Source organism: Larus michahellis, chromosome 3, assembly GCF_964199755.1.
Source record: "Larus michahellis chromosome 3, bLarMic1.1, whole genome shotgun sequence".
NCBI lineage: Eukaryota > Metazoa > Chordata > Aves > Charadriiformes > Laridae > Larus > Larus michahellis.
In genome coordinates this window covers 73,393,807-73,419,900 of record NC_133898.1, presented here as the reverse complement: position 1 = coordinate 73,419,900, position 26,094 = coordinate 73,393,807, and the positions used below count along the sequence as shown (strand labels likewise).

Sequence of the window (26,094 nt, the reverse complement as noted above, 5' to 3'; positions counted from 1 at the left end):
TATATACACAAGACTGCTGGATTTAATCTTTGTGAAAGGCCTTGGCATAGCTGATACTTCATTTTCCTTAGAAAGGTGATTGACCATGATGATTTTAGATAGTAGTTTTAGGAGTTTGGCTGTTCATCTGCTGATGTTAAAACAATTAGACATTTCAAATCCATAACTGTCAAAAAGTGGAGAGAATGCTGGAGTGAATAACTGTTTAACCTTGGTCTTACACCTCTGTGCCATGTGCCTGGGGAATCACACTAGTGCACTGTGTGCAGAGGTCTTTGGTGTGGATGAGGTGGTAGGACTGGCCCTCTCTTAATGAGAATATCTCATTGAAATTCCATTAGCTGGCTTGCCTTGGCATTTTTTAATTTCTTGCCTGGTATTTGTATTGAGGTTTTTCTTCCATCGAGGATACTGTGTAAAGCATACATACATACATACGTGACCACCACTTTTTATTCCTTAAGCAAAAGGAAAATAGTTGGTTGAAGCTGGTCTTACAGTTCCCCAAAATCTAAAAGTATACGATTCTGGTCCTGCTGCTCTGCACTGAACTCTTCTTTTTTTAAGGATGCTGATTTGGCAAGAAAGGCCTTCAAACCAGTTGAGAGAGTCCTGTCCTCTACTTCAGAAGAGGATGAGCCTGTGGTTGTCAAATTTTTAAAAATGAATTGTCGTTACTTCACAGATGGTAAGGTAGGTGAAACCTGGCTTTTGGGCATTGTATGGGATTCTTTAAAAGCAAAATCTCTTTGGATAAGTGAGAGGTGAATACTGGGAGAGTCAAACGTGCTCTGTGTTTGTAAAGAATGTAATTGTTATGGTAACTTTATAGCTGCTGTGTGCATTGGTACCGTGGTAATATGCTGTATCATTTTGTTCTTTTAATTATTTCATCTGTTATGATAATTACTTTATGAAAGAATAGCTCTTCTATCCTACCCATCTTCATTCCCTTACCACGTCTTCCCAGAATTATCTGTTTAAGAGTATATTGCTAGATACACAGAGAAAATTGCACTTCAGAGTTATGACGTGTCAGGATTAGTTGTCCAGTTCCATCAAATTGTGCAACAGCTTTATAAAACGAGCACATGCCTACCTGTTTCATTTATGACTTTAAGCTAAATTTTAACTTTAGTGTTTCCAAATACGTCCACGTTGCGTGCACTTGCTAATGAATGTTATGAAAACCCTAATGAAAAGATAAATATTGCATGATACAACCTTTCTTTCCTTTCTTTTTCTAGCAAGCATTCTTGTAACATATGTGTTCCCACTGGGACTGCAACCCTAAATTTTACAGCATCTGTTTTAGAAGCAAATGCACAAAGCTTGGGCAGTATTTTAAGCCTCTCTTCTTCTCAAGCTTGCAGGACACTGTTGTCTTGAACTGTCTGCTTTGATATATCTTGTTGACTCTGGTTTCAGTTAGATGTCTGCATTTTGGGGTTTTCAAGTTCTCTGGAATTTATAACACTGAGATGCTAACCATTGTAGTTTAAACCTATTTTTCCCGTAGTCCTGACTTTTGTAAGATGGATGTGTTTACACCTGCAGTTCTTGTCTGCTTTTCGCATTGAGTGGATGTAGACTGTATTTAACTGCTCTGCAATTTTTTAGTCTGCTATTGTGTAGAAAGTAACAGAGGGCTACTTGATGTCTTGAATGTAAATTAGAGCAATCCTGTTGCTTTGTTATGTGATGCTTGCTAGGTGCAGAGGATAGGGATCGCCAATTTTATGGCTGTAGGACTGAAAAATTTGCAGTCAGAAAATCAAAAGTGGGACGGCTTCTTTGCCAGTGTAGCTAAAAATCCCTTGTTGCCTTGCTTCCTGCAGCGGCTGGGTAGGAAGTACAGCCTACTGATGTATTGCTCTTCTGGCTAAATAGAGTTACATACCTTTGGGAGAAGCCTCTGCACTTGGTTTTGATTCTTTCATCCAAACACAAACCAGGCATGCGAATGTGAGTCATACGAGAGAAGCAAATGGGAAATACATACGGACTTTGCTTTACAAAGGAGCAGGCACACATGTACTAACTTGCCACTGCCAAGCCATCAGCTTGGCATCTCCCAGTTTAAAAAACAAAACAAAACAAAAACAACAAACCAAGCTTGTGGTCCTTTACCTGCCATTTGTTTAGCCTTCCTTGGCTTGCCTTGCAGATGACCTTGGCTAATTAATAGTATCTACAGTGTAGATCATTCCTGTTGATCTGTGGCCCCTATTTGTCAGATGTCATGATTTACACACAGCTTCTGAGTTGGTCTGTTGAATTTTGTAGCTCATCTGGAAGAGAGGGTATAAGAGCACGACATGGGAAATCTGCTTTGTAAACCTTGAAGAGTGGTGGGTTGCTTCTAGACTGGGGAGAAGCTGTTTCATATCAGGTCCCTATATATACAAGTTTTCTGCATGTATCTCTGTGAGAGTAGATTAAGGAAATTTATAATGTAGCTTAGCATAGTAACCTTGACATTTACATGAGCAAGACTGCCTTCAGGTGTAATGGTTGCATATGAATTCATGTATCAAGTGAAGGTGCCTGTATCTAGAATAAATCCACTAATCTATTTTGTCTGAGATTGTTTAACAATCTGCAGTTTCAGCTTGTAGCAGCTAGCACTGAAAGCTGAATAGTTCAGATGTTCTTTCTTATCAGCCAGGAACTTGAGTGTTACCAAGTAGTTTTTTCTTTGCTCGCCTTACAATGTCATGACTTGATGTGATGGAAAACAAAATGTTTTGTTAGCAGACATTGCATGACAGGGTATAAAGATGCAGGAGAGGTTTTTCTTTTTAGGATTGTAGCCTAAAATTCAATACCAAATAAGTGAATTACATGTGATGTGCTAACTCTTATTTCTCCTCTTTTAGGGTGTAGTTGGAGGAGTCATGATAGTAACTCCAAACAATATCATGTTTGACCCACATAAATCTGATCCTCTGGTAATTGAGAATGGCTGTGAAGAGTATGGGCTCATCTGCCCCATGGAGGAGGTTGTCTCAATAGCTCTCTACAATGACATCTCTCACATGAAGATTAAAGACGCGTTGCCATCGTAAGGAGTGTTCTTCCCTGAAATTATGTTTACAGATTTTCAGTAAGGGTCATGGAGAAGGTGGGGAAGGTGGAATGGAGGGAAGGAGCTTTAATTCAGCAGAATAAAACAAACCAGGGGAGGAAAGTGCCAGCAAAGGAATGATTCGCATGTGTTGTTCTTCTGCTTTCCTTTTAGAACACTTCAGTGGCACTAAAGAGAAATGGGTCATAAATATGAGAACCAAAGTGCAAAGGAGTAATTAAAAGCACTGGTGGCATGCCATGGTTGGGATCTTGCACTAACTTGTCTGTAGAGTTATTTCCGTGAAGAGGGTTAGATTTGGAACGTTTTTTGTGTTACCAGGATTGTTCTAAGAGGAGTACTTAAAATTTTGGAAGATAACAGCACCTTAACTGCCATCTTCACAACTTACAGAAATACCAGTCTGTGGAATACTTCCACTTCAGAACCAGAAATGCTTGATAGTTATCATATATAATACATAATAGACTTTGTGAGGTGGAATACTTTGGGGTAGTCTAGGCACCACTTGTATATTTGTTCTAAGCAAGGTTTTGCCCTGATAGGTAACACCTGTTTGATAAGTGAAATTTGTCTACTTCCCTCCATTTTCTCATTTCAAGAAAAAGTTCCCAGATACTTGTTACGCTCATTATTAGAGCATTTAGTAACTTCTAAGTGATGAGAATCTTGTATTCTCATTTACCTCAGACTTCTTAGCAGCAATTAAGAGCTCAAGTTGTATGCTGTTAAGTTTTTAAGAATTTCCTATTTTGAAATATTTTATGGTTGTCCTGCTTTAAAAAGAAATCTTTGGGGAAGTCTGCATTCAAACAGTACATTTAATTAATGGAGAAAAAAAATAAAAGGAAAAAGAAAGCTCTGTCGCCTGTTACTGTTGTGCAGTAAACATGTTCAAACAGGATATGGCTTATCTCTGACTTGCATTCTTCTCAAAAATACATCTGTACTGACTAAAGAAGAATGGATGGTGTTAGAGGTTGACTCATTGTCAGGTGTGGGAAATAACAATACTAATATGGTATGAATGAAATTCCAACAGCTAAATACATGTCCTGTGGTTTTTTGGTTACAGAACCTCTGATGACTTGCACATTGTTATTACGTGTGTACCATTTCTTCACCCATGTGGCATATTCTGCCAGGTGGTTTACTCATTTTATTTCGGTATTATCCTTTCCACATTTTTCTCCATTTTCTTTAAAGTCACTTACTTCCACTGATATATGTTTATTTTGGAGAAGGTAATTTTTCATTGAGTTTCAGAGCTTAAGTTGGTATATGATTTATTTTTTCTTTCCATTTTTTTTCTGTTTCCATTTTGCTTTTAACATCCTATATACATCCATCATTTTCCCTGACAGTGACATACCAAAGGATCTTTGTCCTCTGTACAGGCCAGGAGAATGGGAAGACCTATCCTCTGAGAAAGATATCAATCCTTTCAGCAAATTCAAATCCCTTAGCAAGGAAAAGAGGCAGCAGAATGGGGATCCCTCCATAGCTCTGGATGCCAAACAGATAAAGCCTTCGGATAAGGAAAAGTCTGCTGATTTTGAAGTTCTTAAGTCGTCTGAGAGTACAGGCTCAATCAAGCCAAAGTCACTGGAGTTTCCCAACAACATCACTGCCACTGAATGTTTGGAAAAGTCTTCTGTGGATCCATGTGCAAAGGAGCCTTCTGGGGAAAAAAATGCTTCAGACATTAAAACCAAAGAAAAATCCCTTTTGGGAGAAGGAGAGGATGACTTCATTGAACTGGAAAAGACGTCATCTCGTATGGATAAAGGGTTGGACAGGAAAATCTCAGTAATGGAAGGCTTGCTGGCTCACCCCAGGGAGTTGGGGAGAACTAAGCAGCAGGTAACCAAACCCACTACAGAAGTCCAGGAGCACTTGACAGTTGATTCCTTGGAAAAAAAGGACAGTGTTGAACCTAAAGCTGACTTAGACTTAGAGCTGTGTGAAAAGCAAGATGTTATTCCAGAAGTAAACAAATGTATGAGTTCCCCGACAGGTAAGGTGGAGACTGCATTGGACACTAAGAAAGAGCTAGAGAAAGATAAACTTATTGAATTTTACCTCAATAAAGATGGGAATGGGTCTCAGTCATCTGAAGACTTACACAAGGCTGAAATCCAGAAAGGTGAAAACAATAAAGCAATTGGTATAGACCTTACACTTAGCTGTTCAAAGTCCCAAGCTAATGAAGTCCATACAGTTAAAAGTATGGAGCTTGATTCCTGCTGTGTTGAAAGGAAAGCACCTTCATTAGAAATCAGCTCAGCAGCAGCAGAGGAAAAGGATCTGAAAGAGTCTGTGGACTCTTCATTAGTACCAGCTGTAGACAAGACCTGTCAAGAAACGCAGTTAGACAATCAATCAGAAATCAGACTGTGGCTGCTGCAGAAAATTCAAGTGCCAATTGAAGGTAGGTCTCTGGTTATCCTTGTTGCCTCTGAGACTCGGACAGCGTTATGACGGTAACCTTTGAATTGACAGACGCCTGCTCTAAATTTCCTCTTTCTATAATACCTAGTCTTTTCTTTTTTAACTCTCCAATATTATATTTTCATATTATCTGCTATTTAGAAGAAAAAAAAAACCTTCAAATTCACTAAGGTTCTAGTTTGATAATGTAGCTTTTGTGCTCTTTCCGTGTTCAGTGATCACTGTTTATATAATCTTCACCTCTGTTTACTGGCTTTAAGAAGGTTAGTTGCAGTATTGACAGGGACACCTCATGGCCTAGGAATTGTCACTCCGTATTGGTAACTTCTGTTGCTTCAGTGAAGTCTGTCAGTGTATTTCTGTATTTCTACGCAAAGTAGTAGTGCATTGTGGTAAAGGGGGTACCAAAGTATTCTTGGCACTACTTGCATCTGTGTAGTGTCTTTCATACTATGGAAACCCTTAAAGAAGTGATAAAGAGGAGTATAGGTAGAGTCTTATTGACCGATCATTTTGTCCTGATTGGTCATTGGGTTATCATAAATAAAATTCAGGCTGTTGCTGGAAAGCGTGTACAAAATGAAATCTCAGTTTAAATAGCATGTACACGTATTACTACTTCTACTACAGCCCAGTGCCTCTAAGCACTCGTCCATCCTGAAGCACTCCTTTCTTGGTAGTTTAATGAACCAGTGGACATACCCGTGATTGGTATTGGGTGGTGGGGGATGATTAGAGTGGAAGTCTTGATTTTAAAAATTGTTTTCTTAAAATGACTTTTCCCTCTTTTGGAAGGGTTTATATCTCACTAGTTGTATTTACTGATCGTTCTTACTGGGAGAGAAAAAAAGTAAATGGCTGTATGTGTACTAAAATGAATAAGGCAACTTCAGTGTGATTAAGGCTATAGTTTAATACATAATATTTTTTTTTTGTCACACTAGCATTGACTGTCTTGTGCAGGCAAGAGGTGTTTGTATGGCTGTCTGACTATCAGAGTTGAGGAACTGATTGGGTGGTGTGTGTGTGCGCACGTGCGCAGATCGGTTTCCTGGACCCACTCAAATGCAGCCCCCTTTACTTGCCTGCTTCATGTTGCAGTTTGCACCCAGCCTGATCACCTTACTGATTTGCTTTACAGGGTTATGCTGTACAGCTGAGGGGGAATACAGGCTGTGATGAAATGGGAATAAATAGCCACAGTTTAGGATGAAATAAGGATTTATTAAACCAGTTTTGTTATTGAATGACATGTCAGGTTTAATTCTGTGTAGGTGCCTCTGAGTATTCCTTTGCACGAGGTTATTAATCTTTGTGACAATGTTTTACCAGCTGCAGTATTTGTACTTTCCTGTAAGCAGCCCCTTTCTTTTGTCTCTCATTCAGATATGCTTCCTTCAAAAGAGGAGAAGAGCAAGACTCCTCCAATGTTTCTGTGCATTAAAGTAGGCAAGCCCATGAGAAAGTCCTTTGCATCTCAGAGCACCACCATGTCTCAACAGTACAGTAAAAAGATAAAGCAACCAGAGTACTGGTTTGCTGTTCCTCGGGAAAGGTAAGATGCAGTGCATAGTACAAAAAAATTTTTTTTTTCTTAATGTGTGGTGCTTTCTAGAGTTGAATCTGACTTTCCCTATGTGGTCCAAGGTGTGAAATGCAGCAAGGATGCTGAGATGAGAGGAGTACCCTCGTTTCATTGTATGCCAGAGAGATAAAGCAGTGCTTGTTGCTGTCTAATATGGCTCCCAGTGGGAAGGAAAAAGGAATCACATGCTACTTGGAAGATAAAAAAAGGGATAACATACAATAAAAGCACTGGGGGCTGACGTGGGTTTTGGCCATAGCCTAGGAAGTGAGGGAAAGGGGAGCACTGTCAGGAGAGGCAAGGAACCCACTAAGGTGCCAGTGCTAAAAAAACCAGGGTTTCACATGAGCAAAGGGCACGATGTGGGAAAGGGAGAGACTCCAAACTGAACGGGTGTGGCTGTCAGCCTTCAGGCCCATAAAAAAACCTTCGTGATAAAACCTGTTAAATGTTTTATGTGCCTATAGATGTGTATGTATGCATAAATAGTACTACAGCAAAAAGAAAAAAAAAAGTGAAGGCCTGTAATTTTCCACATAAATCACCCGAGAATTTTCACTGGCTGTGAGGAATCAAATCCCTCGTCCTTCTTTTGCTAGACGGCAGCTAGAGCAACTCTCCAGTCTTTTGATGAACCAAAATAGGGAAATCAGTGATCACACTTCCGGTGAATTAGATACCAGGAGTGAAGACTCTGAACTGGTGATTAATCTCAGAGATTGCTCTTTAAGATGCAGTCAGGTTTTTTTCTTTTTTAAAATAATTTTTCAGTATGTTTTATTTTCAAATTTGTAGCATGTGTGTTCATTTAAGTGCTTATTTCTTGTATTTTAGAAATGAGTGTTTTGAGAAGACCAGTAGTGTGGAAGTTGCTGACCCAGGGGAGGAGGGGGAGAGGTTTAATCCAGCTGGAATGTGGCCATCGGGAGTGTAGCTGGAGATAGCAAGTAAACCAAAAGCTATCTGCTGAACCGAGTCCTTGGCTCTTCAGGGATTGCAAAAGGGCAGGTTCAGAAAATTCTAGGTTGAAGTGTGAGTAAATACTTCAAGGAGTTGGGGTGATGCTGTAATATAACACAAGGTCAGTTTTGGGGATAGCGTATCTAATGTTGAATAAAGCTGCTGAGCTGAAGTGAGGTCACCTCTGATCATTGCTTTGTGCAACAGGTAAATCTATTAAGCTTCTTACTACAAACTTGCAAAACAGCTTCTCTATTTGTCATTTTCTCAATCGTGAGGGGACCTAACCCATATATAAACTGAAGTGTTGACACCTGGTTTATACTTCAGTTTTTAGAATGAGGAAAAAGTAATTTCTGCAGTGAGCTGTTGCCACAGCACCTGGCTGTGCTGGCTGACAGGCCAGATCTTTGCTGTCAGGGCTGCTGTTCAGATCTTGATCAAATTAGTGGTGAACGTAGTATAAGATTGGGTCGTTTTGGCGCTATTCACGCATACCTGTTTTAACACTGCAGGGGTGCATAAAAGATCATGTAGAACTTGGGGCAAAAATTAGATGTGAGACCCACTCCTTTGTATTGGTGCAAGACATGTCTTTTCCTAAAAAGTCACTGTTTTCTCTAAACTCTCAGATGCCTTTCCAAAGCAAATTGCATTGCTTCCTACCTGCTGGTGATATTCTTGCACCAGTGTTGTATAGTAAGTATATAATTATCAGTGTTGGATCTTGGAAGTGCCATGGACAGTAGGTCACTTGGGATATCTTTGCAATGTATTTTTGATACAATGTATCAAAATAATTTACTAAACTTAAAAACATTTGGAATGCAATTTATATTCAGGTATGAAAATATCAAGAATACCACTCTTATCTCATTGGCCAAAAAAGCAGCATAAATAAAACACTTTTCTGTTCAGTGCAGTCACAGTAGCCTGTGCAGCATCTTAATGTTTCGTAGTAATTAAAAAAACCAAAACACAAACCCAACACTAAGCCAAACAAACTAAACCTGGATTGAGATTGTGAAGAAATTGGCATGCATGTTTATAATCACTGTGTAAGTTAAATCTTCCTCTCATTTGCATTTAATTACACTTTCCCGTGATCTCTTAATGTTTTCTGTTACAGCAGCTTCTGACATCAGTTGTGAAAATGGCTCCATTTTCAGCCTGGGCCCTGTAGCCCTCCGCTCTTCCATCAGTGCAGACTGCTGCTGCTTTCCTGCCCTTGGCAGGCTGCGGGAAAACCACACTAGGGGGGAGACATACTTACCTTTTAAAATTTTAATGGTGGGTTTTTTGTTTTTTTTTTTAATGGAAGCCTCTGGAAACATTATTAATACAGAGAGAAGACCGTTAGGCTGATATTCTTTATAAAGGCTGTCAAGAAGTTTTATGTGTCATTTGCCTTTTGCAGCCGTTGTGGGTTTTCTCTCTCCCTACGTGGCTTTGTGGGTGCTCAGAGTGTCTCGGCGTGAGTTGCCCCATAACACACACAGCACGGCTGAGTTAATCAATGACTATAGGGCTGCATTGCACAGCCTGCTTGATCACAGTGGTGCTCGCCTTGACACGTAAGAGGGGAGATGGACATCTCAAGTTGCCTTATATACAGATTACTAGAGATTACTCAGTCTAGGGCAGCTTCTTGTTGGGTTCAGCTGAGCAGAGAGGCGCCCGTGGGTTTGGACACCAATAGAGAGATTGATTTATTTTTTTGCTGAGAAGTCTTGCAATGGGTATAGTTTACAGTATTAGAGGGTAAGTCTGTGTGTGCTCTACATGGATTTATGTTTAAAAGGTATGTAGATTTTCCACCCTAATAAATTTTGAGTAGTAGTAGGTCAGTAATTATGTCACAGATTTCCTCAAGATTTTGCAGAGGAAAATGCTTTGCACTGGGACAGAGATAGTAACACAGAATTTCTTTGTTTATGTGTCCTAACAAATAACTTCCTCATTTTAGCATTGACTAGTTCTTCAGTCAAGAAGTAAATCTGACTGATTATCTATAATATAAATTTGGCAGACAGGTTTGGTTTGTGAATGTGTAATTTGCATTGATGTTGATGGAAAAGGTGTTGCACTGAGATCATGCTGCTGAGAGGGCATCTCTTTTTTGGAAGTTCCTTTTTTGAGAGCAGGCAGATTTTCAAGGAGGAAAAGTAACAGGGGTTGAGCCTTGCTTCTCTTTTTCAGTCTTAGCTTCCTGTCCCATTGATTTTTTTGTTTTGTTTGGTTTGGGGAGTTGGGTGAGTTCTGGTTTGGTTTTTGTTACTGTTTCTATGGGATTTCCTTTTGTGGAGCAAGATGTTGCTTGGTCGTGACTCGTGTTAGTATCTGTTAGTATCTAGAGCATAATACCCTGTAGTTAATGTGGCTGAAGCTGAGATCTGGAAGAACTTGCAACACAACTGGCTGGAGTCAATACCTATGTGATGCTTCCGTGCCCTTACACAGGGCTTGCATAAAGGGGTGATGATTAGGATGGTCCTGATGCTGAAGGATCACTCTCCCATGCTTCTGTTAATGGATTGGATTTGTGTCATGGCTGACTTGTGCCCAGTTTACTAAGCAATGTGGTAGCGTAAATACTCCACAAGGCTTTTGTCCTTACACTGGTTTTATCTCTTTGGTGTCATGATCTTTGTGTTATGTTTTATACTCTCCAAAATTAGTTTTCTACTGAATTTATATCCTTTACTATAAACTTTTCTTTTTACATTTGTGCCCTCTGTGTGTGTCTTACTGTGAACACATTTGTAAGCATATTCACTTTCCTTTTAATCTGGCTACAGCTGGGGGGGAGTCCCCTCTTTAATCAGTATTTACTCTTTCATTTTTGATTTGTGTCTCCTAGATTTATTAAAAAAAAGAAGTTTCCTGTTATCATGTTTTCCTTTTGAACTATTTCTTTCTGGAGTGATTAACTTCAGGTTTCTGAAGTCATTCCTTTCCAAGTATTTTATGTTGTATTGATATTTCCGTGTTAGTGCATGACATGCTCATAAGCATGTGATCACCAAAAGAGCTATTGAGTTCTAGGACAAATTTCCTCACAGCTGTCAAGTTGGCTGTAAAAGTGTTCCTCAAACAATGTTTTTTCAATTTAAAAATGGTCTCCAGTCTTTTCAGTTTGGTAGCTTGGAAATAACCACCAATAATTTTATTAACAGAGGAGCGATGCTCTGCATCCCCTTTCAGAATGACCTCATTTCTGCAGTCATCTGTTTCTCGTTTTATGCTGCTGCTTCTTAAATTTGGCGTGTCTGGATTTATTTAGCATCTGTCCATGGTAGAGGAAAACTTAGTTATGGACTACTTAAATAAACTGAGCATATACAGGTCTGTGGGGCCTGACAGGAAATATTCTGAGTGTACTGAGGAAGTTGGTTGATGTTATTGCAAGGCTGCTTTCTATCATCCTTTGAAAGGTTATGATCACTTGGAGAGGTCCTTAATAATTGGAAAAACAAGTACTGCAGCCATCTCTAGAAAAATCGAGGAGGATCTGTGGGAGCACTGGGCAGTCAGCTTCACCTCAGTCCCTGGAAAAAATTAGGAAGCGCATCCTTACAGATGCTGTTCCCAAGCACATGGAGGGCAAGAAGTGATCAGGAACAGCTATCTTAGATTTACCAAGGGCAAATTGGTTTTCTACCAACCATCTCTGAGATGGCTAGCTCTGCGAACAAGGGGAGAGCAAAGGATTGTTGTTTTACCGTGACCTTAGTAAGGCTTCCATAGTATCCTCATAGCCAAACTGTAGAGAGGTGACCTGGACAGCTAGACTACCAGGTGGGTGAAAAACTGACTGGACCATTGGGCTCAAAGGGTTCACAGATAGTCTGAGTGGCAGCCAGGTGCAGGTGGTGTTCCTTGGGGATTGATACTGTTTAATGCCTTCATCAGCGACATTGGGACAGACTACAACTTTGTCGTTTCGGGGCACGATGCCAAATCTGGGGAGTGTTCATACATTGGTGGGGAGGGCTGCTGTTCAGAGGGACCTCAACACAGAGGAATGGGCTGACAGAAACATCAGGAAGGTCAGAAAAGGCAAAGGAAAAGTTGTGCACCTGGGGTGGAACAGTACATGCAGTGGTACAGTCTGGGGATAGGTGGCCTGGGGAGCAGCCCTGCAGAAAAGGAGATGGAGAAGTTGAGACCAAATTCAACATAAGTCAGCAGTGTGTCTTTGCAATAATGAAGGCTTCATGTCTTGTTGGCCCACATAAGGAAGAGCATAGCTAACAGCTTGGGTGGTGGTTACTCCCCTCTTCCTTTTGGACACGTGGTGAAAAAAAGGATGTCAGGCAAGAAAAAAGTAGGATGGCACCTTCTCGGATCACATGCTCTTGCACTGGAGGAAATTGTGATTAGGTAGAAGGAAAAAAAAATTGAACTGGTTATGCATGGAACAGGTTGCTTGGAGAGATTGTGGAATCTCTGTTGGAGATTTTCACAACTGCAGATGGACAAGACTCTGCAGCCTTCTCTGTCTTGGACATTGACTCTACTGTAAACAGTAGCTGGCCTAGATGATCTCCAGAGGTGCCTTACAACCTAAATATGTTCTGTGATTCAGAGATGAGAGTATGCTGCTCTCATCCACTCACCTGCATGAATGTGCTTTCAAACCGATCTTAGCCAGACAGCAGCGACCATGAGTTTTATTATTCTTTAATAGGGATTTGTAGGAATTTAGTTAGCTTTCCAGACTAGTACTACTGTACATGAAATACGCAGTGCTCAATTTAAATGTCTCTTTCAGTTAAAACTCACATTAGTTAGTAAAGAGATGATCATACTGCTCTTTCCGAAGCCTCTATGAGCAAGTCAAAAGAGGAATGGGGCATGCTGAGTGGGACCTATTGATGTTGGAAAACTTCTGCAGTTAGAAGAAAAAGGTCTTGACTAAAATGAGATGATAAGGCTTTTAGAAGTGCCTTCCATAGGTCACTGTGTTTAGATCTATGCAAACTTGCAAGCAATCATGTGGCTTCTCACAAAGAAGGGGAGAACCCATGGCAATAGGAGTGTGACCCTCTTTTAGTCTCTTCCAGGCAATTATTGGCAAGAACTGTCCCAAAGACTGATTGTTTGCACAGTACTACCTTGATCTCTCGTGTGTCTGTTGCTGCAGAGGAATGAACAGCAGCTAAAATTTTTACTTTGATATCAACGTTAGCTACCTTAGTTGTTCTTGATGAAGTGGTGCTGCTGAGGCCTCAGGAACTAATGTTGGGTGTTCACAAATTTAGGACAATTGTACTAAAACCGTATTTGGTTGTATATGTTAAAAATATTTCACAGGGATAGTTCTTACTTGATAACAAAAATTTAAGCTCTGCTAGAACATGTTAGCCATGCACCACAGAAGCATTTGTGAATGTGCAAAGGAGAAGGTAAAAAATCTGATGGCAATGCTAATTTATTCCTTTCTCATGGTTAAGAGGACATTTCCATGATGAACAAAGTCAATCCTTTATTTTTTCTGAGGGTAGTGGAAATTGGATGTAAATTTCTTGAGGCCAAAGTGAGTCAAGCCCTTTCACTTTGACTGTGAATTAGTGTAGCTGTCATGAGCGGGAAACAATTTCAGGGCTGTCAGTTTATGCAGTTAGAATTGACATCAGACTCTGGCCCTCACTGGTAGGAGTGTAGAACAAAAAATGTAGACTTGATTGGTAAGATCGCTGGAATTATACTAGTGGCCCTAAACAGAATCCAACAGTGCTGAAATGGTGTTTTAAGACTATTTGTGCATATATATAGATCCAAGTAACTGGAAATAATACAGGGAAATTTTCATAATTTCTCTACAATTTTTCTTGGTTAGTAGGGATCGAGGAATTGCCAGGCAAAACTTTCTGGTAAATAGCTGGAGAAAGATCCTGTGTCATAAGTACTTACTATCTTGCTATCTGCCCTCTTTAATTAGGGTTTGATTTTCTTTTTGCTGGCAGTTCAGCTTCTTGTACAGTAGATCCACTATCGTATTCCTGTTTGAAATTGCATGTGTTCATTTTAATTTTAATACACTACATAAATTCCTTCTTTAGAAATGGCTTCACTGTTTGTTATGGTTGTTGCCAAAGAACAACTCTTTAAAGACAGTGATTGAGAGCTGACTACATTTATGGAAGCGCATACACTGCTGGTACTATATCATTAGCGAAGCTGTCCGTAACTGCTTGTTTTCATTATTCTAACAGAATGAAGAATTGTTTTGTTGTTGGCCTCTATAACTTTTAGAGGGCAGCTAGAAATGTGGTGCAGACTTTACTGATGGTATCTTACGGCTTGGTTTATGCAGGAGGTCAAACTAAATAATTAAAGTGAGGTTTTCTTATGGACTTAATTTTTGTGAGCATGCTCTAATACCAAACAATTTGTCCTCTTAATACGAATTGTGTGGGAGTGGATGAGCAACTTAGTTTTTCCATGATGCTTTGGCTGCAGGTATATCAAAGGGAGAAAAAAAAATGTGGTGGGGATGGGAAGCAGAGAGACCTTGAAATGCTTCAGGCTGCCAGGTGGAAGGAGCTGTTACCTTGTGTGGTATGGGAGGGTGGAAGTACACGGGTATCCTACTTGCATCCCTTCTTTGTCATTGGGCAGAACCTCAGCACTACATGGCAGTGCTGTGTTCATGGACCACTGCACAACCGTTGTCTCTTCCTCTTCTGTTTACAGGGTGGATCACTTGTACACATTTTTTGTTCAGTGGTCACCAGAAATATATGGGAAAGATGCCAAAGAGCAAGGTTTTGTTGTGGTAGAAAAAGAGGAGCTTGACATGATAGACAACTTCTTCAGTGAGCCCACTACTAAAAGCTGGGAGGTGAGTGCTTTCTGTCATTGTATGAAGCATGTGCATAGCAAGTGTGCATCCCCTGTTAAGAATCTCAGCAGCTACTCTTTTGATGGTTTTTATGGTATTTCTTTATAATGCTTTCTGCTTCATAGAGAAGTCTCCTCAAGGCTTGTATCTGTCTTCACGAATGTACTCATATTTCTTCTGTGCTCCTTTATTCCCTACCTAGAAAGAGCAGGCTGGGAGCTCTGTGGTGTGCAACCAGCAGAAGTTGTGTAAATGTTTTGATTATGTGATGTTAGCCTTTTGCAAAACTCTACAGGTGTATGTAGTCAGCATTGCTAAATTTGTATTGTATTTATATGCTACGAATAAAACCTCCAAAATGCATGTAGACACATGAACACCAACAGAGACTCCTGTGTGCTGGTTGAAATGGATTGGTATGTGATGTTGTGCCATACCTTTGTTTCTCAGGTGCACACAGCAATACTGTTTGAATATTGGATAGGTTTTAGACTGGGACTTTAACTTTTTCAATGCACAGGCTTTTGGAATCTGTTTTAACTTCCTGGCATGCCTGTGTTTGTTATCTGCCTGTCTCTTGTGTATACAAAGACTATTTTCTAAGGGAAATAAGCTCTCACACATTTTCTGATGATATTTCTGAATGCTGAAGGACTTGCTGTGCTAAGGATGTGGGTTAAATTAAAAAACAGAGAAATCCCTAAGTGGGAAATAATCTTGATGGTGATTTAAAAAGTGATCTGATTCTTTGTCTTAAACATAAACTTATCTTTAAAGTTCTACTGCCCTCTTTTTTTTTTTTTTAACCATTTCTATCTTCAAAGTATGTTGTTCTATTCAAAAGCAGAGCTCAGGGGTGGCGCTTGTCATTTGAAATGTAGCAACATCACCTCTAATCCCACATAGATTTTGTTTCTACGGTTTTGTAGTTTCTTAACGTTGGTACTTTGTGAACTGCAAGTGGGGGGGAAAAAAAGTGTCTTCATTCCTTGTTTCGCTCAGAGCTGGGTGCAGTCATATATTGCACTAGATTTCACTGTTCAGTTGTTATTTGCATGCCATTTTCATAAAACCAAAATGAAGGAGGAGGGCCAGTGATCTGAAAAACAGAGGTGGGAGAGACATCTGGCCACACTGGGAGCTTTGTATCTCATTGTTTTATTTAAATATGTATTGAGAGAAGAATTAGCTGGAATCAGCTTCTTAAAGGTATGTCTCTTTTATTTGTAATATATTCAAGCTTTACAAATTTAAAGTAGGTCTGCCAGGAAATCTCAATTGAAAGTCCAAATTTGGGCATGATTACTGTGAAAGTTTCACTCTCCCTTGTGGGGAAACAGAAAGTACGATTGTAGGGAAGTATATATAAGCAATTTTATCACAGCGTGCCATGGTCAGTAGCCATCTGTCCTGTTTTTGGGCGAGAGCTCTTGCCACTAGAGCAGGGAATTGTAGTGGATACTGCAGAATAAACTCATAGATGATGAAAGGGAAACAAATGCCTTTGAATATTCGAATTCTTTACTACGCCAGATCTGACCAGGAGGAACCTTTTGTGGAGGTATGTTGAACTGTGTCCCTGTTTGAACAGCGTGGATCTGATACAGCACTTCTGTCCTAGTAAAACATGTGCTCCAAACTCAGATAAATTTTAACAGGGTATTTCCATCACAGGCGGCTTGCTTTCTCAGTAAAAAAATCTTAAAAAGATTTTGTATATCCACTTTCTGTAGTCGTTGATTATTTTCATCTGTTTCTGCCTTTGTGTGGTCTGTAAATACCTGATCTTTGTGTGGTCTGTAAATACCTTTTTTTGCAAGTATTGACTCAGAACTTCATTCAAATGTGCACTTCAGTTACAGACTGAATAGATACCTATGCAGTGAAGAGGGAGGCTTGTCTGTCTTTGCAGTTGATTTGCAATTTACAGCTGTGTTAATAGCTTTTCTGTGGTTGCCTGTGTCTGAGTTTTTTGTCTGTGTTGCATTTTGCTACAAATACCTGTTGCCAGTTGATTTACTGTGATACCTTGCCTCCCGCTCCTGGGAGGAGACTAGTCCTAGAAAACAGCCTTTAAAAGAGGAATTGGATACTTTTAATAGAAGATGAAAAAGGTGTTCATTTAAAAAAAAAAAAAAAAAAAAGTAAAATAAAATTATGACCTGGGAGATGCGGAGGGAAGGAAAACCATTCAGGAGGTGGAAAAGGAACAAGGATAAAAGCAGGACTGTTCTCCTTTAGAGTTTGTTGGGTTTTTTTAAATTGATCTTAACTTTGCAGTGCAAACTTTCCCTGAAATTGGCCATATCAAAAAATTTCCAGCACAGGATTCCCTCCAGTCTCAGAAGACCCAGGACTAGACCCCACTGAGCCTGGGCTGGAGGGGCAGGGTGCAGCTGTACGGCTCTTCCACTGTCATCGGCAGAAATACCTGTATTGTCTGGGTGCGCGAGGGTACGTGACGAGCTTCATTCTGCAGGCTGGATTTTGCCTTGTGGTGGTCCTTCCAGCCTTTTCCTCACCCCGCTGTGTGTGTTGGGGCACCAGTGCCCGGGTGCCCTGCTTAGGGTGGCTCAGCTCCAGGCGGCTGCAGGTGAGTGCGTGCAGCGGATGTTGTTGTTCACTTCCCAGGGGAGATGCTAGGTGTGACTGACATTGTTAGGGCTTTGTCTTGCCCACAGTGAACTCCTCACCAGTTCTGGTCTTCATGAAAAGCTGCTTCTGTGCTTTGTGGTGTGGTTAAATCCGCACCTGGAGTCAGTCCAGAGTATTTGCGTTCTCGCCTGTAGGGCAGGTGTGTGTAGGACCTCCAGGCACTTCTTGGCAATTGTCTCGACTGTTGACAGCTTCTGCAAGTTCAAGCAGTGATCCTGAAGGCACAGAGGAGTTATGCAAAACTTTATCCATGTGTAACGTGAAAGTTGTTTGGAAGCCATATTTGCAGGGAGATGTGTGGCAGCGGTGCAGCATGCCCTGCAGCCACATCTTTAAGGTTCCTACTCGTAAGACCTCTGTGGTGGCATGCTCATGGAAGGAAGGCAGTTTAAGATTTCCTGGTTGTTTTGTAGCTCGGCCTCCTTGCTTCCCCTTTTCTTTCTCATCAGTCTGAGCTCTTGCTGCTGCTTTCTGTTGGCTATTGTGGCACCCAGCCCCAGCTAAATCCCTGCTGCCGGGCATGCTGTGCTTCATCTCACCTCCTGCTGCTGTGCAGAGCCAAGGCTCCTGTTGCTTGCTAAGCACCCTGAGGCATACTGAAGGATTAGCAGCTTTCCAGCTATGCTAGATGATGTTCTCTGCCAGCCAGGAGGCCGAGCACCCCAGCAGCAGCTCAGTGGGAGTCAGGACACCCAGGCCACTACCACCGAGGGGTGAGGCAGTGTCCCCCTCTGTGGTGAGCTCCGGGCACCGTGGGTGCTGCCAGCCTGGAAGCTCCTGCCCTGCGCCACGTTTGGGCTCCTCTGTGCTGCCTGTGCCACGTGGGGTTCAGAGTTTGTCCCCTGTCTCTCTCAGCACCTTGTGGGCTGCTGAGTCCTTTCATAGATAAGTATTAAGTGTATGGGCTTGAATTCTCATTTGTTTCCAGCTTTATGGGAAAAGGTAGTGTGGCTTATCTGTAGTTTCATAAGTATTTAAATTCAAACCTGATGTTAGTAATACTTATATGGACTCACCTTTTAAAATATTACAATGTGCTCTCTTTATAAAGTCTTAAGCAAAGGAATATATAGAAGTTTCCAAACAGCTGTTTGATCGTTTTCAACTAAGAATGTATTTTATAAAGACCTTGACTCTTAGAATTAGTATTTTCAAGAACTTACGTAAACTGTATGGTCAAAACCTTACTTGGTACATTCCCTACAAGACAGAACTTTGACATATCTGTCAAGTTGATTTACATTTTTAGTCTTTGCTTTATTCATTCTGTTTCAGTTTGTACACACAAAACTGTGTCTGTCAGTAAAGAAAACCAGGGGAAAGCTGCTGTTTTATTAAAAGGAGAAGTGAAATTTTAAACGTCTTCATATTCTTATGCATTAGCACCTGAGAAAATAATTCATGTACTCAACTAGCTGCATAAGAGAAAACAAAGAAGCTTCTGTGTCCTCCTCATTTAGACTCCCACAGGACATCTAGTTCAGATGCGTGTAGTGTGCTTTCTGCCTTGGGACCAAGTATGCCTGAGACCGACCACATTATGTCACCTGGTTACCTCAATGTTTCAAAAGACACCTTGCCGGTTAAGATTTTCTCCATTTGGTTAAGGCTGCCTGTGCTTGATAGAACCATCCCATACAGTGGTTTTGCTCTGTGCAGTGTGACAGATGAGGAGTATGTTGTTTTAAATTAATTTGCTTCAACAGAGGATTGTCAGTGTAAGAGCTATGCTTCAGGTTGAACACTTGTTCTCTTGCCTCAGATCATTACTGTAGAAGAAGCAAAACGACGAAAGAGCATTTGCAGTTACTGTGAAGAAGACGATGATGATACTTTGCCTGTGTTAAAGCATCACAGCGCTCTCCTGGAAAACATGCACATAGAGCAGGTACAGCTAGAAAAACCTCAAGTTTCCTTGTTAGCTGTGGTGCTGTTTTTGCCAAGTGTGGGACATTCTGCCTTCTGGAGGCAATACCAATGCTTTTGAAAAGTTTGGAAAGTAGTTAGTATGTTAGAGTGTCCTTGTGCAAGGTCCTCTTTGCTGCATCGCTGGCTCACCTGGAAAGCTTATTGTTGTGTTTTGCAACTCTGGAGTTTGATTTGTGATATTGAAGGCTGGCAACTCTTTCAGTGCTTGGAGAGGAGGTGCCAGTTTTGAAATATCTTTCACAGGTGATGTGAACGCAGACAGTTGGGCTCAGTACAAGGCCACATGCATGTAGCGGAAATGTTAAGCTGCTGGCATCAGCTGCTCCTTTGAAAGTCACTTTTTGGCTCAGAAGTCCCTGCCACAAGGGAATAATCTGGGGCACTACCTGTGACCCAGCCTGTTGAATGTGTAACCATTTCCCCCTCTGTCTGTTGCCCAGCTTGCCCGGCACTTGCCTGCACGGGTGCAGGGATATCCATGGCGGCTCGCATACAGCACACTGGAGCATGGGACTAGCCTGAAGACTCTGTACCGTAAATCAGCATCTCTTGACAGTCCGGTTCTCCTTGTTATCAAGGATATGGACAACCAGGTAAGGAGTGCTTGTTCTGTGGGGGTTAGACTGAAAGGGCAACATTATAAAAAGTGATGACTATGAAGTGGTAGTCATACTGTGAAGTGACATCATACCGAAATAAGATATTAGTGTTTTCTTTTATATTTTCTACTGCTTAAAATAAACTTACAGGCAGGGAAGTACATCAACACTAATAGAAATACCCCTCCCAAGCTTCCTAATTGCAATGAGTGCTCCTTTTAATAGTGCCCATGGAAGTATCTTCCTTAAGTTTCTCAGTTAACAAGCTGTCACAAATAATGCTTCTGTAGAGGTCTAGTACTTCAGTAGCTCTTGGAGTCAGCATTCTTGTTGCCATTGTTGTCATCTGGCTTTTAACTTGCAGGATACAAAAGATTTGCAGGAGTCCTTGCTCATCTGATGTCCTTTACTGGTTGGTTCTTCTAACGTGAAACACCAGTTCAGTTGTTCTTTAGAAAGTATTTTGAAATGTTTGTGGGGTTTTTTTTTTTCTTGAATTTTGTTGTCCTCAAAAGTCGTTTAATCACTTTATTCTGACAGATATTTGGAGCATATGCTACACATCCCTTCAGGTTTAGTGACCATTACTATGGTACTGGAGAAACATTCCTCTACACGTTCAGTCCAAATTTCAAGGTAAGCAGGTGTTCACTTTCTCAAATAAGGGATTCCACTCCTGAAACATGTATCAGATTTTTATGAAGACAGCATATTTGTGTTTAGAAGATGTGCTGCCTGTTGATGAATGCAGTTAATCACTTGTTGCTTTGATGCAATGTTTTTAGCAGAAGTGGCTGTAATTATCTGAAGTGCTGAGAGGACGGTCTGTAAGGGTGAGGAGAGAGTTTTAAGTGGTTTGAAGGGGGAAGCAGGGAGGAGTAAGAATACCCCTTAATGTTCATGGCTTATGCATTTTTCAGTATTGAACTCATTGTTCCTTTTTAACAGAATGCCTGTTGATTTAGAGATGCAAGCAAAATTTTTAAAAGGATTGAGGTGCCTTGTTCATAATTTTAAATAGGTAGAAAGTAAAGGAACAATACGTATTTCCTCTGCCTCTTCCCCCTTCAAGAAAAAAATAAAATAAAATATGACCACACCAAAAAGTACCTGCCTAAGAGTCAGTCTCCAGTAGTTATACGAGAATCGTCACAGTCCAAATATATTTGGTTACCCCCCAGGTATTCAAATGGAGTGGAGAGAACACCTACTTCATCAACGGAGACACCAGCTCTCTGGAGCTCGGAGGTGGAGGGTGAGTGACTGGTTTTCAAATCATGTAGCTAACTTTTTTTTTTTTTAGTGAGAATAGGGACGATAGTAGTTGCAAGAAAAACTAATCAGTAAAATGGCTGAACTTTTAGTAAAACTGTTTAGGGCAGATAGCACAGCAATCTGATTTCTGTTACAGACTCAGAGCAATTTCCATTGCTTAAAGAGAGTGAATGATCTGTATAGACTCAGAGCAATTTCCATTGCTTAAAGAGAGTGAATGATGTTGGGCAAGTAAGTGTATTTTTTTTTTTTTTTGAGATCGGAAAAAAACCAGATGTTTTGGGTAGATACATGTCTCATTGCTGAATAGGTTTGTCACTGGAAGATAATCTCTAGTGGCAGTTCTGCCATTAGCTTCTAAGGTTTCTCATGTGATCCTTATTAAATTGTCATTATTCTGATGCTACACAGAGCAAGGATACAGACAGTGCTTAATCAGGTCCTAAATTTCAGAGGTCAGTGGGTATGAAATCAAGGGCTAAGGTGATATGACTAACTAAAGCTGACTGTAGGCTGCACCACAGGATGTCTGGGCATGGTTTGCATCGGGAGTGTACAAACACTGCTCCTCTTCCTCCCACACCACAAGGGGCCATGTCCACACCTGAACAGCCAGGGAAGGGACCCTGACATCCACACCCCGGTGTCAGCCACAGCCGCTGGTGCAAACTGCTGAATGACACGGGGGCATGCAGGTGTGTGCTCAGTCCTGTGCTCTGCCCTGCTTGCTAGTGTGAACAAAAGCAAGGGAACTGCTCTGTGAGATTCTTGGCAAGCGCTTTGCCTGGGTCAAGCTTGTCACTATTCAGTCTACGAGGTCCTCAGAATTACCTAGATTCCTCCGTATCGCTTCTCTGGGTTTCTGCAGCTTCTGGTATTTTTACTATCATATATAACCTGAAATTTGTCATGTATTTCCTTTTCAGTGGCCGGTTTGGCTTATGGTTAGATGCAGATTTGTATCATGGGCGAAGCAACTCCTGCAGCACCTTCAATAATGACATCTTATCTAAGAAAGAAGATTTCATAATACAAGATGTAGAAGTATGGACATTTGAATGAAATATTGACTGCCTTAAGGACTGGATCCATTAGGCACTTAAAAGCTAACTAGAAGGTGCAGGCTGCCTCACAGTGTTACACGCTTTCTCCTCAAGTTTGTACCAGAGCATGACTACGCAAAAAAAAAACCCCAACCAACTCAAGAAAAAACAGAGCTGGTTTTGAGAGGCAGTAAGAGACAGAACAGTAAGAGATCGGGCTGAAGTGTTTTTTACTTCCTCCTCCCAACACTCTTCCATCGAAGATACAATGCTTATGGAAACATTCATGGTGTGTAAGTTGAAAACTCTTTCTGTAACTGTGAAAAAGATCCTGTGGGAAAACTAGTAACTGTCTAGTACATTCCATGTGTATTTATGTTCAACGTACAAATGCTAACCAAAAATAAAAGGTTACTTTACCAAAATCTACAGCATATTGTTTGCCATGGAAAAGAATCACAAATAGGTGTACACAGCACTTAAGGGAACATGTTTTTAAAATCTTTTTATTTATTATTATTGTATAGCAGATTTCTTTTTTGTAAATGTATTAGCTATGAGTTTTTTCTTTTAATGTTTCAAATCTCAATTTGATAAATAATTACTATTCAGGTAGGTTTCTTATGCATTGGCATTTATTCTGAATCAATTGATTTGATTTCTGAAGTTAATTTTTATATTTTTATTTTGTAAATGAGATTTGGTTTTCATTTTACCCTAATTAGAGGGTTTGTTTTCTGGCAGAAACATTTGAGTGCATAATTCTGTTTTGTTTTGCTTTTTTTCTGAGATGAGGGAGAAGGTGGATAGTGCTTCTTATTAACTCTGCTGCCACATTCCTGTTAACAGATTATTATTTTGGCAGTGTATGGAGAGATTGGGCAAACTGCCACGTGGTGTAGACCGTATCAGCTCTGTTGCAGCCAACAGAATTGGGACAGCATGCTCTGAGCATCTGCCCTAGTATTATTTGACTGTTTACGAAGGACATTTCTGAGAGGATTGTTTTTTCTGTATCATCACCAAATGATTCAAAATAAGCCACCCACTGTGCTTTTACAAGCACTTCTCTACAAATTGAAAAATAACTGCTTTAAGGAGAAAATATAATTGAGATTTAGAGAAGAATGCTATTTCCCTAACAGGCCAGGTCATGTCAGTGACTTGTTTGCTTAGTAATTACATATATATATATATATATATATATATATATATATATATATATATATATATATATATATATATATATATATATATATATATATATATATATATATATATATATATATATATATATATATATATATATATATATATGATTTCCTTCCCGAAAAGGACTTGAAGCAACAGGCTGGCTTAGGATTTGACAGGCAACTAAATATTCTTCTTTGTGTTTCATTAAATATTCAGATACGTTTTGCCCTCCGCCCTCAATGCTGAACAGAAAAGACTATGTTACAAAACGAAAATTTCAGTAAATAGGGAGAGTGTGGCAGAGGACTGGCACCGTCCAGTTTGCTAAAGAATTCTGCTTTCGCATGAAGCTGTGGTTTTGTTTACACAATTCAGACCCAAATAACGTTAGGACGCTGTTCTGCCCTTAGATTTGAATGTGTCATGGTCCTGAGAAAGGCAGATTTTAGAAACGGTAGTGTGCTTCCATGCATTAAACAGTACAGTTTAGTATTGGAATATTATTAACTGAGTAATACAACTGAATTTAGTTACTGTTCTTCCCTTTTTGAATCGATTTAAAAAAAAAAAAAGGCAGCCAAGTGTTTTGTTTTTTTTTTTTTCAAAAACATTACTAAATCATAATCCTGCACAGAAATTTCACAGTCTAAAAACCAATGCTATAAAAGTAAGCCTGTAACACGCTGCACGTGAGCTTTTCACACTTCCCTTCTACGTGGTCTGCTACAGCCATAAGTAAAGTTCTTATTGGTAATGCTGTAAAATATTTTGGAAGTTGCTAACAGAATAATGCTTTGAAAATACCGGGAATATCTAATAGTGTTTGCTCTTTTAAATGGTGGCAGACCACTTAAAAAAAAAAAAAAAAACAACAAAAAAAATCCACACCAACCAAGTTCAACATTTCACTATTGCTACCTACAACTTACTCCATTATATTATCCTTGTCAGAGCATATCTAAATGCTGTGGTCTATATTCAAAACAGTGTTGTTCAACCAAAATTCTGTGACCCTTGAAACCATGAATATTGAATATATGTAATGCAGTGCTATCACAATATTTTCAATAAAGGAATTTATGCATTCAGAAACTTTTTACAGATCTTTTCTCTTTTATTCACAGATTTTACTACATTTTAAGGATGAAAAGATGCAGCTTAAGTTACAGGTTATGCTGACAAATACCTACGCCTCCCCTTCAAAAGAGAATTCCAGCACTATCATATTTTAGAAACATGGCTAAGGAAATGGGAGCTTTTGGTTGGGTTCACAGAATCACAGAATGGTAGGGGTTGGAAGGGACTTCTGGAGATCATCTAGTCCAACCCCCCTGCCAGAGCAGGGTCACCTAGAGCAGGTTGCACAGGAATGTGTCCAGGCGGGTTTTGAATGTCTCCAGAGTTGGAGACTCCACCACCTCTCTGGGCAGCCTGTTCCAGTGCTCTGCCACCCTCAGGGTAAAGAAGTTCCTCCTCATGTTTAGGTGGAACTTCCTATGCTCAAGTTTGTGCCCATTACCTCTTGTCCTGTTGCTGGGCACCACTGAAAAGATCCTGGCCCCATCCTCCTGACATCCACCCTTTAAGTATTTGTAAGTGTTGATAAGATTCCCCCTCAGCCGTCTTTTTTCCAGACTGAAGAGACCCAAATCCCTCAGTCTTTCTTCATAAGAGAGGTGTTCGAGTCCCCTAATCATCTTGGTAGCCCTTTGCTGCACCCTCTCCAGCAGTTCCCTGTCCTTCTTGAACCGGGGAGCCCAGAACTGGACACAGTACTCCAGGTGTGGCCTCCCCAAGGCAGAGTAGAGGGGGAGGGTGACCTCCCTCGACCTGCTGGCCACACTCTTCTTGATGCACCCCAGGATGCCATTGGCCTTCTTGGCCACAACGCACATTGCTGGCCCGTGGTCATCCTGTTGTCCACCAGGACTCCCAGGTCTCTTTCCACCGAGCTGCCCTCCAGCAGGTCAGCCCCCAACCTGTACTGGTGCATGGGGTTATTCCTCCCCAGGTGCAGCACCCTACACTTGCTCTTGTTGAATTTCATAAGGTTCCTCTCTGCCCAACTCTCCAGCCTGTCCAGGTCTCTCTGTATGGCGGTACAGCCTTCCGGTGTGTCAGCCAACCCTCCCAGCTTTGTGTCATCAGCAAACTTGCTGAGGGTGCATTCTTTTTGTGTGGTATTGCATCTCCTAAGAGAGAGCTGTGTTCTGTGTTGTCTCAAAGACAAGACTGTGACAAAGGGCTAAAAAATACCAGTAAACAGTTAAAACAGTTGACCTAGTAGTTTTCCTTGCTTCTTTCAGCTGTAGTGAATGACAGGTATTCACTCTTTTTTGACCAACCTGTTCCCAGAAGTCAAAAGTCCATGTACGTCCTTTTTGTATGCACCCTTTTTATATTGCTAAAGCGTTCATGTATTTTTCTTTCTGTACAAGCAAGACACAGTGTTTTAAAAGTACTTTGTT

The 26,094-nt window shown here is 40.6% G+C and overlaps 1 protein-coding gene across 23 annotated transcripts in view; it reads left to right on the top strand.

The window, feature by feature from the left end:
• Positions 1 to 23,637, top strand: part of NCOA7 (nuclear receptor coactivator 7) — a 99,195-nt gene extending 75,558 nt beyond the window's left edge. For 11 of the 23 annotated variants that reach the window (XM_074580809.1, XM_074580811.1, XM_074580808.1 and 8 more), the window contains 10 exons: positions 568 to 693; positions 2,880 to 3,064; positions 4,453 to 5,519; positions 6,926 to 7,094; positions 14,784 to 14,931; positions 19,349 to 19,474; positions 19,956 to 20,108; positions 20,655 to 20,750; positions 21,296 to 21,369; positions 22,316 to 23,637. In XM_074580809.1, the coding sequence (XP_074436910.1) occupies positions 568 to 693; positions 2,880 to 3,064; positions 4,453 to 5,519; positions 6,926 to 7,094; positions 14,784 to 14,931; positions 19,349 to 19,474; positions 19,956 to 20,108; positions 20,655 to 20,750; positions 21,296 to 21,369; positions 22,316 to 22,451 (2,280 nt within the window). In that variant the 3' untranslated portion in view covers positions 22,452 to 23,637. The other 12 variants (XM_074580818.1, XM_074580817.1, XM_074580813.1 and 9 more) reach the window with 5 other exon arrangements.
• The last annotated feature ends 2,457 nt before the right edge of the window (positions 23,638 to 26,094 follow it).